The 19,461-nt window shown below is 45.6% G+C and overlaps 1 protein-coding gene across 3 annotated transcripts in view; it reads left to right on the plus strand.

Moving 5' to 3' along the window:
• KTN1 (kinectin 1) overlaps window positions 1-19,461 on the plus strand; it is a 3,101,875-nt gene that overhangs the window by 2,540,258 nt on the left and 542,156 nt on the right. For all 3 annotated transcript variants that reach the window (XM_069637667.1, XM_069637665.1, XM_069637666.1), the window contains one exon: window positions 9,573-9,662. In XM_069637667.1, the coding sequence (XP_069493768.1) occupies window positions 9,573-9,662 (90 nt within the window). The remainder of the gene's footprint in view (window positions 1-9,572; window positions 9,663-19,461) is intronic.

Genomic DNA, 19,461 nt, shown 5'->3' on the forward strand with positions numbered 1-19,461 from the left:
CACCATTTTAAAACTGGACAAAGGAACATGTAATTTTATTTTATGAAAACCGTTCATCTGAGCGGACACTCTGCGTTACGCCAAGAGAATGGAAATACCAAATATAATGTACGTTTTATTGAAGACTAGTTTATAGAAACACAAGTCAAGGTTTCATTTTCTGACTGGTATTGCTTGCTTACGTTGTAATGGGTTGTTGGTTGGGGCATATTGTGACGACACGCGAACAATACCTGTAAGTATTTGTCTTTGTCCCGGGCACATGGGCAGTCCAGCACCAAAATGCTATGGCAATTCCCTTCTGAACTAGAGTACCTACAGCAACCCCATACACATGTTTCAGCCTTGTTGGTGTCATGATCTCAATGGCCAATGAGGGTGAGCCGGCTCAGAACCGCCAACAACCGTGGACCGAAGACAGAAAAACCTTTCTCCCAAGAGCGCGGCCTGCAGGGTAGTAAAAGTACCTGCCAGGCCAGGGGCTTGAGCGAAAAGTCAAGGAGCAGCAACAGTGCTAGAGGGAAGAAAAACAATAGCATAGCATAAATACCAAAATACACCGGTCCAACACTCTGCAACACCCCCAAGTGACCCCACTCTTACCTGCTGTGTTGGAAGATATTGCAGTGAACCTAAGTGTCTTGTGAGTAGAAGTTGCAGTAAAGAAGAACCAAGTTCCAAGAAGGAGTGTTTCCAGTGCAGATGTCCCAGAAAGCCTAACCTGAACAGCACGAGGGCGCGTCTAAGAAGTCCAAATATAAATCCACGTGAAGTAGAAGCCAGGAAGTCCAAATGGGCTGCCGAGTAGTGACCCAGAAGTAAAAGCAGCAGAGCGTCCAGGGGTCACCTCAGTTCCTTGTGGCAGCAGGCGGGTAACCAGTGGAGAGTACAGCAGAGCATCCTAAGGTTACCATTTGATGTTATATGCCACAGTTGAATCAGTCGGCGTGGAGGGTAGCAAATCGTCCAGCGGAAGGAAAGAAGAGTACACCAAGGCAAGTGAGAACAGAGACTCTTTGTCTGAATGCAGCGGTGATTCCCAAACAGGTGCCGAAGACAAGTCTTGAAGGGGAAGGAAGGAAAGGAGGGAAGTACTGCGCACAAGGCGAGAGGTATTCAGGTAGGAATCAAGTAGAAATAGGTGAGTAACAGTTAAAGCATAAACAGCAAGGAAGCAGGTACTAGAGTATCTTGATGCAATGAGCAAAATCCCCAGAGGGGGGCAAGCAGTAAAGCGGCGTCGGGTTGCAGTCCAGAGGTTCGGTAACCAGGGGTGTCAGCGAGAGGGAAGGGGAACCAGGCGTCAGAAATCAAACAGGGAACAGACGTAAATCAATCGTTAAGCAATTCCAAAAAATTGAAATACCAGGAGTTCAAGAGTAAGTGCGACTTAACAAGACGAGAGTAACTCAGTTAAGGAGCACCGAAGGAGCGTTTCTCGCTGTTACAAGTAGCGTTCGTGGCTGGAAGCCGGGAGGTACGTCGCTTCCGTATCACGTGACCGCGTACAGGTAGGGAATGCTGGATGCTGTACTTCTTTTGCGCTTTCCGTTGTAACAAGCACCACGGCAGTCTCCATTTGTGTTTGTCCCCACGGCTATGCAAGGAAAACAAACACCGGGCATGACAGTTGGGCCTCATCAGTGAAGTGGAGCTGTGCCTCTCTAGGCACAGTGAGCATGGAGTCCACGTCTGGGTTACCCCAGGTTCGTTGCTAATATTCCGTTATAATGCAGTCTATTTGTTGTTCGAATTCTTCCATCAGCTTCTGCATGCCGTTGCCAGCTAAACATATACTCCACAGCACTAACCTCTCAAGCACATCATAGACTCCAACTTTCCACAATGTTTTCTCTGTGTTTCCATTGTTTCTGGTTTCTGTTCATTATTAGATTTCACCCGGTGCAGAATTAAAGGGTGAATGGATACATTTGAATAAATAATGGCAACTGAAATCTATTTTTGTTATGTTTTCTACACAGCTACATTCTTCCGCTCTGCGAATGTCATTGTTTCCAGATACAGAGTGATGGTTTTTAACAGGCAGTTGCAGATACACCTTAACAAATGGATCACGATTACGCTGATGTGGGATGACCATCCGGGACCGATATGCCCTTTGGCAGTACCAGCAACAATGAGCAACCTGTCATCTTTTACGGTGGTCTAGCAAGAAGCTGATGCCGAACCCTTGCGATTCAAGGTGCGTCGAAAGCGCTTCTTCTACCGAAAGGAACACTGTGTGCCTCATGATAAAGATTTGATGCTGGAACAGAACGTAATTTAAAATTTGGTTGATAAACGAAATTGGTGGATGTTCTCGGAACGTTTATTGTGAAATAAAAGCGCATTATAAATTGCAGAGTATTGGTGTTTCCTTTAAAAATAGTGTTTTCTATTCCGATTAGGACACGCTGTGCTGTGAGAGGATGTGTGTGTTGATTTTCCGGGTTCTTCGTCAACTGACATTTATACATAAGTGATGACTGGGCGCGTTTGGCTACGCTGCCCACTAATGTCATGAAAATAGGTGGAGAATATCGCTAGGAATACTGATGTCAGCTTCAGGGGCGGGGGTTATGATTTAGTGCCGCAAGGGCAGTTCAATTTTGGGCGATGCAGCAACAGATAAGATTACCACAAGATAGCTGTGCCCCGATGCTTGATTTTGCACGTGTAAAAGTGAGGAAAACAAAGGTAAGGTGCATAGGAAATGTTCTTACGATCGATCACCGATTGCTTTAAACCACATGCCCGAACGCTCGGGACAATAGAATTTTTGAGCGCACTATTCCTTTAAGTACTTTCGGCCTGTTGCCATGCAGTATTTTTGTCTGTTCCTAACAAAAAAAAAGCAATTTTTGGCCTGGTCGACAAATCCTGTTGGATTTGTCACTGTAGCTGCTGAGCATGGGGGAAAAAAGGTGGGGAACTGAGGTGTTGGGGCCCAGTCACCTGATATACCACTGATGTAATTTCTTTGGTTGAGGAATGGCATGGTCCGAGCTGTTGATGCTGGGGGATGGGGTGTATTTATCAGAGGAGAAATCTGAAGAGCAATCTCCGGGAGAAGAATCCATAGAAAGAACATTACCGGTAAGTAATTTCCTGTTTGCTGTGCGCTGCCTAGATTCCTCGTCTGGTCAAGGACCCTGATTTGCTAGTTCACTACTGCAGAGTTTTGTTCTTTTTTTTTTTTTTTGGAATTAGTTTGTCCCCTCCTACTTCCTCCAAATTATCTACTACTTTGATCATCTTTCTAAGACTCTGGGCCTGTGTGCCGCTGTGAGTTTGGGACCCCCGCCCAGCCCCTTACCTTGTGAGGTGGCAGCATCCCAGCCACAGAGGAATGCTGAGGGACGCCATAGCAAGCCACGAGAAATGCTGTGGAAGGCAGCAAACGTGACAACATTGGTCGTGTTGGCTGCTGGAGGTTGCCATGCAACTCTGCATAATGTGACATTCTTCACAACACCGGCGCAGCTCCAACAAACAGTGTCTACTGAAACCTGCAAAACCCCCACTAGCCCACCAAGGAAATTAACTTTAAAACGCCTCATCAAGTGGGGACTCCAGACTTCAGCCTTTTACTATCTATGCAAAAGATTCTGCAAGACTACCTGGAAAAGGGGGCGGGGTTTACAGACCCTTTTTGAAGCCTAAAAAAGCCCTTCCCCTGCCATACCCCTTGGAGCCAGATAAGTGATTGGACAGGGTGAGTATCCAACCCTGGGAGAAGTGGGTATTTAAGAAGGTGCATGTGAGTTGTGCAGTGTTGGTTAGTTGGGTGAGGACAGGAGGTTGACAAGGATGTCCAAGAGGCCAGAGGAGGCAAAAGTGAAAGAAGTGAGGGGGGTATATGGAGTGTTAGTGTGTGAGAGTAAAGAGTATGTGAAATGGCAATAGAGTAGAGAAGGTAGTGGTAGTGGTAGTTGGGAGTGGTGTGAGTAGCAGGAAGTAGTAGTGGACGGTAGCTAGTAGTAGCGACAGTATTGAAATTGATAGTAGTGGGGGAGAGAGTTAGTGAGAACAGCAGTGGTAATGGGTGTAGTAGAAACAGCAAAGAGGTAGTTGTGGTAATGTGAAAGTAATGGTAACAATATAGTGGATTTAGAAGGTGTGGTAATAGTAAGGAGGAAGGAATGAGAGAGTAGCTGAGGTATTGATAGTGGAGTAGTGGCTGTAAGTAGAGCAATAAGGAGAGTAGTAACATCTGAGGGTGGAGGTGGGAATGCAGAGTGTCAGAGTAGAGTGACAATAGTACGGCGAGAGGGGAACATCCTGGGACCCAGTGCAGTGAAGAGGAGAACAAGTGGAACCAGGTGGAAGGAGGCACCATCCCATATCTCCCATAGAGTAATAAGCAGGGCTAGGTCAGAGACAAAAAGAAGATCCCTAGGGAGGTAGCCAGACACCGTTTTAGGAATACCCCTTTTAGCAGAAGGAAGAAACACAGAAAGTAGGGCTCGTCCTCCAATATTACTAACACCATGTTATGGACGCTTGGGCTAGGGAGGAGGAAAGGGATAGTCTAGGTAGAGGGAGACCGCCCTAGCGCCAAACATCCCAAGGGCCCAGTAGGCCCTATCAGCCATTTTGATTGTTGGAATAGCTACAATAAACACGCATGGAACGTATTCCGGTCTGCTGAGATGTTGTTTGTGGCGGGCACACCATCACAGTGGGAAGAAGTTATGCCTTCGATGAATAAATGACTTAACAGTTAGTAACGTTGTTTCTTATGGATACGATCCTCCACCCAAAGACCACAGATTCCTCATTGCCCGGCCAACTACCCCTTTAGTAATTTGAATACCATGATTACTCAGAACCTTGCAGATTTTGTTGCAGTATTACTTCTTCCTTTTAGCCCCTGTACAGAACTGAAAATGGTTCAAAACTAAGGTATGGCTGCCTGTGGGGTTTCATAAGTGAAGATCAGCCTATGACCCAGATATAGAGCCCTTTGTTAATTTGCACCCATTCCCTGTGATGCCTTTTTAGTGATAACCGGATACAGTCTACTTCTAGATTTCTTTCAAAGTTAATAAATCGGGGGCGGGAAGGGGCGGAAGGGGGAATTATGCCCATCATAAAGAACATTACCAATGGTTAGTAACTTGCTTTTCTTTCACTTTTCTGTCTGGGGATTTGACCTGTGGCCATGCTCAAATCTCTAACACTGGAATGTACAAAAGCGAACGCTCTCTGTACATGTAAATTGTAAATAGTTTAGGATGCAGTTATGTGTTACCCATCTCCACGTTTTTTATGAAAGCAGTTTACAAAATGCTTTACCTAATGCACCCAGCCAGGCTATTCATCCATAATTCTCTGGGTTCGATCTTGACCCTTTTTTATGGAACAGGAATAATCTCTTCTTTCAAAGAAGCAGGAATTCTTCCTGTTTCCAGGATCTTATTAGACAAAACAAAGTGCTCAAGATACCAATTTTTCCGGGTGTTGTGCCAAGGAAAGATGTGCCAGTCCATCTGGACCGTAGTCTCTTGATTTCTGCTGGTCAGATAACACAGCAAGTAGAGTGCTCGCTTTGACATCAGTACAGAGCCTGCCGACGCTGGTTTGAATCCCGGCAGGGCCAAACTCAGCCTTTTATCCTTCCGATGTCGATAAATGAGCACCACACACCGTGGGTAATAATAAGCAGCGTTCAGATGCCTGAGGGTTCGTAGCGCTATATAAATGCAAAATTATTATTATTTCAGTAGGGTAACCATTTTCTCAAATTAAGCAAATGGGATATTAGAAAATGGAAACTTAGATTTCTAATGAACTCCTTTCCCCTACGGATTCCTTATTTTTAATATCGGTCTCCCAGTGCAGCTGCTCTTCGGAAACATTTCTGCCACCAGGGAGCACAGCTCTGCATCCATTCCGCCCGACGCCTCTACGTGCCCTGCACTGGACATGATGCCAGGGCCAGGATATAGAGGTGTTGCACCCCGTGACTTCTGTTCCTTTTTTCCATGCACTCTGCTTGCTTTAGGAACACTGCTCAAAAAACTTTGTGCATTCTTTCGAATATTTCTCCTATGTTATTTGAATTTGTCGCATTGCCAAATCCGAACAAGGTCTTCAGGGATTACTCCTTGGGTGGATTGAGAGCATCAAAGGCCGTTTCGGACCTGCTCTGCATTTGCCTTTACTGCCATGGTTGAAGGCCATGATGCGCAGGATTGCATGTTGTGTCCATCGATGCACTCAAGGGGGCTTTGAGACCATGAAGCAAAACATTTCACCTTCTCCACAAGGAGAAAGGTGATAAGTGGAACAGTTTCAGGTTGCTGGGCTCGGACCCGGGCAGCGAGGAACTGTCCCCAGTCCTAAAGGACAAATAGAAGAGAAAACACTGCGAGAGGTCGAGATCACCTGGCGGTTCTTCACAGCATGACTCTTCGTAACTGTTTAAACTTCGGCCAAGCCGACAGACCCCACTGTGCTTGGATGTGAAGGCTGGGAATCAGCAAGCAGACACAACAAGAATGCGTCTTGGAGACGCACCGCTCAGTCCCTGGACGTTGGTCCCCTGACCACAGGTCCCTCTTTCGCGGTGCCTTCGACATCGACTAATGTCTGAGTCGTGAGAGAATTCCTCCTGCTCCCCAGAAAACCATACATGTCCCATTTGGAGGACATTTATGACAAGAAAGGTGATTCTGTCCTGTTTCGACTGGAGCCTCTCCATCCTAGGGATGTGAGAGGCTTCCCAGAGGAATTTTATGGGGGATAAGGGGACGTGGTAAACCTTTGTGGCCGACTTGGAGGACGCAAGTGGCCTGGACACCTCCCGAGATGTGGACATGCTCCCTGCTGCCACCCGGGCAAGCCACGGGCTGATTTCCAGCATATGGTGGCAAAGGTGGTCGACACCTTCAGTTTGGCGGCCCTTTCACATCCGAAGGTGTAATTTGACTTAACTAACATCCTGGACGAGGGTCCTAAAAAGAAGACACTCTTGCCTTTCAATCAGGCAGTAGAGGGGCCAGTGCTGGAACTCTGAGCCAAACCGGCTTTAGTTCTCACCTTGGAACACAACCTGGCAAAGAAACGCAGGCCAGCATCCTCAGACCCCATGTTTGGTTCTGCCCATGCTTCCCCTGAGAGCTTGCTGGTCCAGGCCACTACAGCGATGCTTAAAACCACCTCGTTCCTGTCTTTGCCCCGCAATACTCCCGCCCTACAGGCTGAGCAAGAGACGGGACGCATGGTGTAGCAAGAGTTTTGCTCTTTAAACCTTGGCCTCCGGTGTGTCAACGCCTCTTGTTCTCCCGACCAAATTATCTTTTGGCCTGTGATCGGTCATGGCGGAAATGTCCAAGCACATTCCTGCAGGGGACATGTGTGAAGGTTTTGAAGCCTTTATCAAAGGCAGTAAGTAATGTTTCCCTCCTCCACTCTGCTGCTCACTCCTCCACTCTACTACTCCCTCCTCCAACCACTTGAGCGCAGGGCCCTTTGGGTATTGTGCATGCAATGGATGGGGATGCAGAATAACTCTAATCGAACCAACTCAGGAAGATGGCAAAGGTGCTGTTTTATTAACAATTATCTAAAACAGACCGTTAACAACGGACATCAACAGACGTTTGCTCGAGCTCTCAGTGCATTGCTCATAAAAATATCATTTTATGCATACAAAATACATCATACGTGACGTCATACTATGTGGCAAATAATAAAAACCTACGAGGGGTTGTGATAGGTTCAAGGGGAACATCTATGCATACTTTCTAGAAGGGATGGGGTTGTGATTGGTTATCTACTGTCAGGTGGACAAATTATGCCTACCTCTAAAACATGTCATCTTCAACACTATTACGTACACAATATATCATTGGTCTTCAAACTATAAGGCCCTTCGTTATATGGCCCTCTATAATTGGTTGGCACGCTCGTGCCATTCTGAAACATTCGGTTCACTTCGCAGCACGTAAGCTCACACCCAGGTCCCAGGAGGTGGACTTGACTTTACCTCCCCACCCAGTTAGCCCAACATCTCATCACCTATGCCTTCTGCCATGAAAATTGTCTTTGAACTTGGCCTTGCAAAGTATCCTTATCTCTGGCAATATATGGCAGTGCGAGCACTCATTATTGTTGTTCTAGAACTCCACGCTCGGCTCTATTTCCATCCTTAGCTCACGTGACAGGAGACCACGATTTGGTCCATTTTGCAGCATTTAAATGTCTTAAATGAATAAAACTTGAAATGCTTGGTCTCGTTTCTTTGCACCTTAACAAGGGATGATTCAGCATATCACGATCACCGCCTTCAAGAATAGATAACTGGTCTTGGCTGCTTCGGCATTGACACCAGGCCAGACAGCGCTTCCAGACTCTTCGACGACCTCAGCTTATTCGTGCTGCAACACAATTCTCAGCCTTTCTCTCCATGGGTCCAGGCTTACTGAAATTCATGACACGGATGCCCAGCTTCTATACAATAGCGGCTTTGTCTGCAATGCATTCACTACATATAGCCAGCTTCTAAAATGACTTAATCTACTTGCATTTCAGCATCTGTACAGTTATTGAACGGATTGCATTTTCTGCATCTCTTCACACACATACAATCGTCTTTTTGCATATGAAAGTTTACTCGATTCCTAACTTCGTCATCAGTTTCTATACGGTCCATGCATTCTCAGGTCATCACACTCATCTTTCGTGACGTCACCAGCTCCTCTTCTGCTCCTTTTCATATTCCTTCAGGGAGTTCCTCCCTCAGATTATCATCTCTTCGGGGCTACATTTGAGAGGGTTTTCTAAGTAGGTACCTTCTTTCTAATATACGCTACGGAATTGGCAAAACTGCTGGGTTTAAGCATGGTACAATCTCAGGCTTCCAACATATAGGAGGTAAGGGGCGGGATTTCCTGCATAGGCTTGTAGCTGCTCCTCTACACACTACTCCTACTCAAACCGTCTCCTTTCACCCTGTTGTAGGGCTGGTGCTGGAATTCCCACTGAAAGAAGCCAGACCTCCCAGAGGGAGAGGTCGCTATCTCTCCTTGAGAGGGTCAGATTACTGACCTTGTCACAGCAGGCAACACATTTAAAGGGGAAGTGGGTTTTTGCGGCACAGAATTGAATTTCAGGCGGGAAAAGGCTGAAACAGCATAAAATTGGCAAAGTGGCCGAAATTTGTCCTGAATTTGGCAACTTTTTTTTAGGGATCCAATTTAGGCCATTTGTTCGCACCCTACTTGGCAGTGTAATTTCTATGAAAAAAGCACTTAAATTAAGCTTTCACTCATCCCTGCTCTCTTATTAAATAACCCCCGGGCCCTCCCCTCTCCAAACCCATTGGCCAGGCAGTTTATGATCTTTTTAGGTGCCCTGAGTAATCTGGTCCAACAATGAGCCATTTGCATTAAGTCTTATGGGAACATTGTAATTGTATATTCTTTAAAGGAAATCATTTGTCTCTGTTGTATGCCTTGCCCGAATTTACCTTTTTTTTTCTTTTTAAACATTGTCATCTGTGGTTTAAGAAGTAAATGATTTATGGAAATGCACTAAATATCAAATGTTATATTTATTTATTTTAGGAAATGGAACAGAGGTTGAAAGAAGCAGAGGAAGTGCATGTTTTGCTACATCTGGAGTGTGAAAAATACAAGTCTGTGCTTGCAGAAACGGTACATCTTATGAGAAAATAATCACACTTATTTGATTCAGAACTAATTGATTCAGTTTCATTTGTTGTCAAAAATGAAACTGGTGTCTTCTGATGGGTTGCTTCATCTCACATGTCCACAGTTTACTAATTTTAGGTGTTTATTTTCTAGTAACGGCTGTAGTTAGACATGTTCAGCTACCAGGGGCATTATATATCGAGCCATTTAAACCCCATGTCTTCTGTACCTTTTCTCTGCACAAGTACTATGCTGTTCAGGAGCACCACTAGCATGTTCTCTGTTTTAACTCTATCGTACTGCATCCCAAGGTAGACTTAAAGCCCTGTAGGAACTGCCCGAGGCAGATGTCAGTCCATGGTTTGTCCTTACTGCCTGGGGATGGAACAATGCTCTTTGTGCTACACCATACATGGAAAGGCCCACCAGGAGCCTGCAGCCAAGTTGTAAAATTTCCTCTACAGTTGCAGAAAGCACAAGCCCTCTTCGGGTCCTCCTTCCAAGAAGTCCTGGTCTTTGGAGGACAAGGAAACCAACACTGTTCAAGGGAGGGAATCGGTCATAGGGACTGGAGTGTAAAGCAGAAAAATGCTGGGAGACGGTTGTAATTCTCAATACTGTTTTTATGTGCATTACCAAAACGAGAGGTGAATTCCTCAATGATGATTTGTGAAACAAAGAAAATTCTCTCACAAGAAAAACAAAATCTTCCAAGACTCACGCACTCTACTCCTAGTCTTAATCATCTCATTTTTATTTCAAGCAGTGTAACTATAGTCAGTTATTAGTCTCATGAAAAGTATTAATGGTCTCATGAAAAAATATTAAATTATCTTTGTTAGACATGGTTATCGACTTGTATACTTTTTCATTTATGCTCTAAACAATTATACAATCAAATCTGCATCAACTAAATATTAAACATAAGTGTTGACTTCTACCCATTCGTATTAGTGTCTTGAACAGTAATATGATCAAATCTCTATCTCATCCACATTGGGTATGAATTTAGTTTTGAACCATGTTCTAAATATATACAGCAGTTGTCGTACTTGTTACTAATACGTTTGCTGTCCATTTCACTAATAAGCCTGGTGCTAATTCTCCAAGGCACTAATTAGCCTTATATGATTTTTCATGTTATCTAATCAGTGATATTATCAAATCTGTATCAACTTCACATTAGGGTATCAATTCAATTTTGAACCATGTTTATGTTCTAAATATAGCCAGCAATAATTGTACTTGTAACTCAGTGCGAATTGTGATTTTGTGGGCTAGAGTGTGTTAACCCCTTAACTGCCAAGTGCCAAGGCCTTTTTTGTTGATTTCGGTATGTCGCCATTCAATCCCTTGTAACTTTTTTGTTACAAGAGACTTCTCGACCAAATTTGGCCCCTTTTTTCCCACATGTACATGGTCGTAACACCATCCTAGTTTGCTGTAGGGGGGTGAGAGAAAATAACCAAAAAGGGAGAACATTTTGGGTTTTTTCAAAAAATGCCAATAAAATGATGTACTAAGAAGCCTGTGTTTTTTTCCTTGTAAGAGCTAGGAACAATTGGTTTGCTGTGCTGAATTCCCCATATTCCTGGCTTTCAAGAACAGGTTGAGTGGAAACGATTTCTTTTTATTTTGATATGGTTATCAACCGCTTTGTGAGAGGTAGGCGATTTTGCCCTTTTTTTTCCAATAGGACATGCGTGGACGGAATTGAAGAAAAGGGTAGGAAAGCTGAATAGGAGGACAGAAAGGCATACATTTCTGAAATGTAGACAAAATTCCAAGTTTAGGAAGGGGTGATTTGCGCAGGTCAGGAAACAACTATGTGGGGGAAAATTCCATATTTTGGGGACAAATCGGGAAAATGACCGAAAAGAAAGATGTGGTGGACATGGTTGGCACGGTAAGGCAATGGCTTCTGTGAATTTTGAGAAAAACACTGCTCCGCTACATTCCCCCCCGACTCTTCCAGTTAAGAAATAACCCATTTTTTGTAATGTTTCACAAAACAAGCAATACCACAAGCCAAAAACAGAGCCATGGTACACAGGACTTTTATGCTTACGGCCTAAACAGACGTACTTAGCATGTGTAAATAAGGAAAACGAATGTGGTGAGGAAGGGCAAGCATACATTGTTTGAAAGAGCACAGGCAGACCTTTTCGAGGGTAGGTGACTTGTGCAGGTTATACAAGTGTGTAGTGCCTAAAGCAGTGACTAAATGTAGGTGACATTTGGGAAATGAAAGGGTTGTGTGACAAAGGGCAGCAGCAAATGGGTCGAAACGTTATTAACCTTCCCGTGTTCCCACAGGTGTCCCGACGAAAACGGTACCTCACATGTGTGGGTGCACCTACCTGGGCGTAAAGGGAAAAGCCTAAAATGCGGGCAACCCCAAGCGTTTCGGCACAGCAGATTTTCAGGAATTTTGTTCTTACGGACAACCTACAGATTTGGGCCTAGGGTGTCGAAGCCACCAAGGTAAACAGGGAACCCCATGCATTTCCCCAAAGAGGACACCCATGGAAATCCACAGAGGTCTGACTTGCGCAAATCGGCCCAGAATGTATTACCCAGAACCCCTGGCAAAGTCTGAAATTTGACGAAAAAAACACAATTTTCAGACATTTCCCTCCGCCCACCCACCGAAACAAGCTGCCAACAACACATGTCCTACCATCCCGCGTTCCCACAGGTGTCCCGAGGAAAACGGTACCTCACATGTGTGGGCGCACCTACCTTGGTTCTAAGGGAAAAGGCTAAACTACTGGTAACCCCCAATGGGTTTGGGGAGACAACCTACATATTTGGGCCTAGGGTGTCGAAGCCACCTAGGAAAACAGGGAACCCCATCCATTTCAGAAAAGAAAACACCCGTGGGAATCCACAGATGTGTGACTTGTGCGAATCGCCCCAGAATGTATTACCCACAAGCCCCGGCAAAGACCCACATGGGAGACTGGTGCCCGGGACATCAGCCCCCACCATCCTGGAGCGCGGGCTGGGCTGCGATACAGAATTTCCCTTGTGGGAGGGAAGGGAACTCTGCCGGGGCTCCCTGGAGCTGCCGCTGTGCTTGGGGACCGTACACCCACATGGTAAACTGATGTCCCCAGCCGGGGACATCACCTCCAACCGTCCTGGTGTTCTGGCTGGGGCAGTTTTTTACCACCAGGGAGTCCCGGCAGTGTGCCAATACCTCCCCAAAGGGAAAAGCTGTAACGCAGCCCAGCCAGAACTCCAGGACGGCTGGAGGTGATATCCCCAGCCTTGGACATCTGTCTCCCATGTGGGTTGACCATCCCCAAGTGCAGCGGCAGTCCCACGGAGCCCCGGCAGGATCCCCATTCCTCCACGGAGGTGACATCTGTAATGTAGTACAGCCAGAGGTGCAGCCTGGGCTTGCGAATGGTCAACCCACATGGGAGACATCCGCTCCCAGGGAAACACCAATGTTCTGCTGGCATTGGGGGCAATTTGTGGCCTCCCCCTGCAATTGTGTCCCAGCCCACCAGCATATCTTCCCCAGACGGCCTACTCCTGCCCACACCACCAATAATCCAGCCCCAGTCTCACCCACCCCACTGACAATCGGCCCTAACCGTAGAATAATAAAGAACCGTACTCGGATAACGTTGCAGCTGCTCGCGTAGAAAAAGCTGTAAACAAATCATCACTACTACTCTCTGATCACGGCCCCACTTTCAAGCCATCCCTGGTGGTCTACTGACCCTCACCCCCCAGTAAAAACACTTTTGCCCCTTCCAGGGGCAGAAACCTGCCCCAAGGGAGGGCTTCATGAAGTGCCCCCCATCCTCTTAGGGTGGGGGGGAGAGGGCCACCCCACCGTTCCATTACAAAATTCCCTGGTCGTTTAGGGGCCCCTCAGCCCCCCGCCCCCCTATAATGCATGCAACCATTTTCAAATTTAGTTTTTGTTTACCCAACTTCCCTTGGCGCAGATGGGCACATTAGTGTGCCTATCTGTACCCAGGGTGCCCAAAACCTACTGCCCCATCCATTGGGGGGCGTGCCCCACGTTTTGTGGTGGTCCTCTTCCCCCCCCCACCCCAAATGGAGGGGTGGCATCTCATGCAGCCCTCCCTGGGGCAGATAAGGGGGGGGGAATCTCATGCAGCCCTTCCTGGGGTCAGATGTCCCTTCCTTGGAGCAGATATCTTCCCCCTGTATGCAGTGATAAAATCGCAGCAAAAATGTCGCCCGTACAAAAAATCGCGGCAAGCTGTGGTTTGACCTGTTAAAGGTGTACCCCATTACACCATTTAAGATGAGCGGCGGTTGCGGGGGTGTCGTACCCCCTCCCCTTAAATGGTATAATGGATCCAGGGTATGCCGGGGTGTCCACGGCATCATTTACATGGATTGCGGCGGCAAAACCACAGCCTTTTTGCCGCAATATTTTGTGTCCACAGCCATTTTTGCCGCGATTTTAACACATGGAACCCTGCCCCCAGGGAGGGCTGCATGAGATGGCCCCCACTCATTTTGGGTGGGGGGCCACCCCCCTTTCCATTACAAAATTCCCTGGTGTTTTAAGGTGCCCCTCAGCCCCCCTAAAATGCAGCCTACCATTTTCAATATTTTTCTTTGTTTACCCAATTTCCCTTGGCGCAGATGGGCACATTAGTGTGCCAATCTTCCCCAGGGTGCCCAAAACCTACTGTCCCATCCATTGGGGGGCCTGTCCCACGTTTTGTGGTGGCCCTCTCCCCCCCACCCCAAATGGAGGGGGGCATCTCATGCAGCCCTCCCTGGGGCTCCTTGGAAGGGCTGCATGAGGTGCCCCCCAGCTTGTCATACTGTAACACTGGCTACGCTTGATGGTTATAGGTGCCTCCATGTTGACCTTAAGAGCGGTAGACTGGGAGGAGTTGCTATGATTTTCAGACAAGATTTGAACTTTTACCTCTCCACCCCACCCTCCCTGAATTATGTGAGGCAATGTTGTTAAAAATAAATACTGGCCCTGTTCACTTACTCAGTGTCTTGATTCTGTATAGGCCGCCTAGGACCATGCATCTTTGAGGAGCAGTTTGTGGCTTTCATTGGAGGCATATCCAAAAACACCACAGCTTTTGTTATTCTTGGTGATTATAACCTGTGGACCAATAACCCACAAGACTTTGAAGCAACATCCCTATTACAAACTCTTAAATCCACGGGCTTTGATCAGTCTGTTAATACCTCCGCACATAGTGGAGGTAATACTTTAGATTGGATGCTATCAAAAAACCAGCCACTAACATTTAACCGGGTCGAGAGATGTATCTGGTCTGATCACTTTCTACTTCATTTTGAGGTTCTCCTTTCTTTTCAAAATATTCTTAAGCAAATAAGATTGCTCGGTTCAATCCAAAATTGTAAGAAAGTTACTTGTAAAGCGTTTGAATCAGTAGTGGTGCCATTACTTGCATGATTGCTAGAGATATTGTCGTTAGAGGAATTTACATTCTTTTAGATCAGCTACAAATCAAGATTTTGATCTTCTAGCTCCGCTCTGACCAGTTAAACAAAATAAATTGACCAGACGTAATCTATGGTTCTCCACTGAGGTCTTACTAGCTAGAGGGGCGAAAAGGAAAGCAGAACGTCATTGGAGAAACCATCCATCAGATGCTTCAGTCTCAGCTTATAAACAGGCTGCTAGACTTTATAAAGCCTCAGTATTTGAACCAAGAAGACATAACTTTAATGCCAGGATAGAAGTGGCTTCATGTAAGTCTAAAGAACCTTTCTCGGTCCTTCAGGAAGTAAAAGGATTGACTGCCGAGCCCCCTCCTGCTATGGATGATTACTGGTCTCAGTGTATTCTTGATGGGTTTTGTCAGAAGACTCTTCAACACCAAATACATATTCAGAACCAGGTCGAGAGACTTCAATATGTAAATTACTCTACCACACCACTTCTTGAAGAACCTTCTCGGGGCACTAGCTTTTTCTCTTTCCACAAAGTTTCAGAGCAAGAGGTCTTGGAAACTATTAAAAAAATTAAACCTCCATCCTGTACAGGTGATATCTTTCCAGCAACACTTTTTAAGGACTTTGCATATATATTGATCCCGTAGGTTACAAGGTATGTCAATCGCTCCTTTTTAAAGGCTCATGTACCTCAGAATATGAAGGCGGCATGGATTGCTCCTCTATTGAAGAAGGAAAATCTTGACCCTTTGGTTCCAGGTAATTATCGGCCTATTACGAACGTGCCCTTAATTCTGAAAATAATTGATGAGGTGGCATGCTCTCAATACCAATCTTTTGTGGAATTGCAAGCTATCTTAGCTAACGAGCAATCAGGTTTTCGGGTTTACAACGGAACAGATACAGCTTTATTAGATTTAAAAGCCAATATCTCAGAAATCATTGAAGATGGAAATGTAGCTCTGTTATTGTTACTAGATCTCATCCGATTTTGATTTGGTTGATCACGGCCTGCTAGCAGATAGGCTGGTACACGTTGGAAAATGTACCCCTTTGGCGGTATCTTGGTTTAAGTCCTTTCTAGGTCCAAGAACGGCCTGTGTAGTTGGTGGAGAAGCCCAATCCCAGAGGATGCCCTTAACATTGGCTTTCCTCAGGGATCATGCCTATCCCCACTGCTTTTTAACATTTACATCAAATGCCTATGCGATCTTCTCATGTCCCTAGGAGTAAAGTTTGCAAACTACGCGGACGATACCCAGATAATATTCAAGCTCTCTGGGGTATACAAGGATGACATAGAATATGTAAATAAAGTCTTCAGAGCAATCCAGAAATTGATGGCTTTGAATTATTTGGCTCTGAGCGACTCAAAGTCTGAGTTACTGATCGTTGGAACACCACAGAGACTGAAAAACCTGCATATACAGTATAAACGTTTGGAAATAAATGGGAACATTATCCAAGTGTGAGATTCAGTCAAGACACTGGGAGTTTTTTTTAATTCTCATTTCTCCTTTCAAAAACATGTTTACTACTTAAAATCTTCACGTTCATACTTTGTCCTCATGCTGTGGCAGATTCTTCACTACTTGTCAGAAACTAATATGGCTCTGATTGCAGCGGCCATAGTGAACTAGAAATTGGTTTATTGTAACAGTTTTCTGTTAGGGACATCTCAAGGAAATATGAAGAAACTCCAGGTGTCACAAAATGGAGCAGTTTGTGCCATTTGTGGACTTGTACCATTTGTGGACTCGATAGGCAATGTAAGGTCTCGGAATCCCACAGGGAACTGCACTGGCTCTCAATTGAACAGCGCATTCAGTTTAAAGGCGCTGTTATTGTGTTCAAATGCTTGGTGGGCGAAGCACCGCGATATCTCTCTTCTAGAGTGAAAAGAATCCCTGTTCCACAGGCCTTGCGGTCTAACAGGATAACCCTGGATCAGCCACGTGTAACCTTGAAAAAGATCGGCGTAGCAAGTTTTAATGCCTGGGCTCCCTCTTTATGGAATTTGCTCCCACTGGATATTAAAGGCTGTGTTTCCACCCTACTTACTTTTTAGAAAACGTTTAAAAACATTCCTTTTTTACAATAAATTGAACTAAGAAAACAAATTGACCACTGGTTTTGGATGAGGCTCATGTGAGCGCCCTGAGGCCTTTGAGCAAGTGATGGATAGATACGTTTGATGTCCAATTCACTAATACGCCTGGTGTGAATATATCTTTGCCAATGATCTGCGATAGGTATTTTGTGATCTTGGCTCAAAATAGAGTTAAGATGTTCTTTGATATAAAATCGTACTTCTCATATTGTGCTGCCTATGTAGTTTATGTCACATAAATATATTGCATACAACACAAATGTGTTAACATGTACATTCTGTTAAATTACGGGGTACAGAAATTCATCATTCATGGCAAATGTACACATTGCGCAATTTCCACCCTTGTAGAAACCAGTGAGATCTTGATTTGTACCAAGTCAGGTAACATTCCTATTCTCTTGGCGCCACCCGTGGCGGCCATCTTCAGATATGATCCAGCGTGTTCAGTGTTTGGAGTCCTCAAAAAAACTCTTCAATCTTTCAACACTTTTGTCTACATTCTTAATTATTTGTGATCAACAACTTCACCGTTTGGTACCGGATTGTTCGTTTGCCTGCTGGTGTGGAATTTCTGGGACACTGCATCGCATCCGGGATTGCTGTCCTGCTTCCTACTGTCGAGGACTTTGTAGGAAATGGCCCAAAATGTCGCCCTCACAATTGCGACAGCCGAAATGCATGACTTTTAATTTTTTTTAAACTCTGCCTTTACACCCCATATATATATGTGGGGGGGTATGGGATATTATAGTAATATGGTGGGGCTGCCGGGGGTCTTCCCCTGCATATCTTTGTGGTGTAAAGGGGGTTTAAAAAAAAAAGTATACATTTTCAGTCGTCGCAATTATGTGTGATCACATAGATCCCCTTTGTAAGAGGGTTGACTGAGGCACCATGGCAGATACACAGAAGAAAAGCCTGCTCGACCAGTCACCTCAAAAATGTGTACTTAGCGGATGTTCATGACGAATTCCTGTATCCGTACAATGACCTTAATGGATGTTTTATTTTTCAGACGTTTGCCACCAAGACTTGTAAGGATTGCCACTGGAGGTTAGTCGCATGGTTGGGGGCTGGTGCCTCTATCCAAAGTTATGTTTCAGTACGGCACTGCAGACCCCTTGTTCGTATTCCCTTGTGAAGAGGTTAAGGTCCCATGATTATTCTTCCCAGGGAAAGAGAGTCAAGAATTTACATAGTTTGCATGTTCAGGCTGCTCCGTTGTCGGCTATTCCGGTGACGTCCTCATCTACGACTCCATTGGCTACGGCCCCATCAGTGACGGCTACTTCATTCAAGTCATCCTCGTCATGAAACTTCTGCTTAAAAACATCGGCGCTCCCTTATCTGCTTTCCTTTATCAACTGCGAGAGACCATGAGAAAGTCTGCAGTGGCCATACCAGTCTTAGAAGACATTTGGGAGGACCGTCTTCTAGTTATGAGAAATCCTTTCACTGCACGATCCAAAAAAGACTGTTCTGAGAAAAAGCTTAATGCTCCTGAAGCGCTCCAAAATGTCTCCTACCTGGCCCGGATGCAGTCTCGGCAGCTGCCCAAAAATGCTCTGCTAATCCTCCTTCCACTTGCATGGTAGCTCCAGACAAGGAAAGCGACCAGCTGGATGCATTTGGAAAGCGCGTTTTTTCCACTGCTGCTACCACAGTCAAATCAGCCGCTTCTATGGCTGTCCTCGACCATTATGACCGGAAACTCTGGTATAAGTTGGGCCCTATCCTGGGCTTACTTCCTGACGACAAGCGAGATGAGGTGCTGACACTCTTGTGTGAAGGCGAGGCAGCGTCGGACCATGTCATTTCCGTCACTATGGATATCGCAGCATAGGATTCAGGCAGTTGGGCAATGGAGCTGTGTTGCGTCATTAGGGTTGGCTAACAGCCACCAACTTTCGCTCAGAGGTACAGTCCAAGGTGGTGGACATGCCATTTAACAGTGTTGGACTGTTTGGCAGAAAGGTAGTTAAGACTCTCCAAACCATCAAGGCCAACACACACACATTGCTCGTTCTCTAGGGACTCTAAAGTAATTATGCCACTCCTTTCACTGCAACAAATCCCACTTTCTCAGGACCTTATAGGACTACAGATCCTCCTATCAGTCCCAGACATCTCGTTCTGGCACCACCCAGGAGGGTTACAAAGGGAAATCCCAGGCCTATCAGGGAAATCCATGTCACTGCATTTCTTCCCTTAGAAGCCAGGTTCTAAAAGAGGCCTGACCAGTCCTCA

This window comes from Ambystoma mexicanum, chromosome 14 (genome assembly GCF_040938575.1).
Source record: "Ambystoma mexicanum isolate Mex_15411 chromosome 14, UKY_AmexF1_1, whole genome shotgun sequence".
Classification (NCBI taxonomy): domain Eukaryota; kingdom Metazoa; phylum Chordata; class Amphibia; order Caudata; family Ambystomatidae; genus Ambystoma; species Ambystoma mexicanum.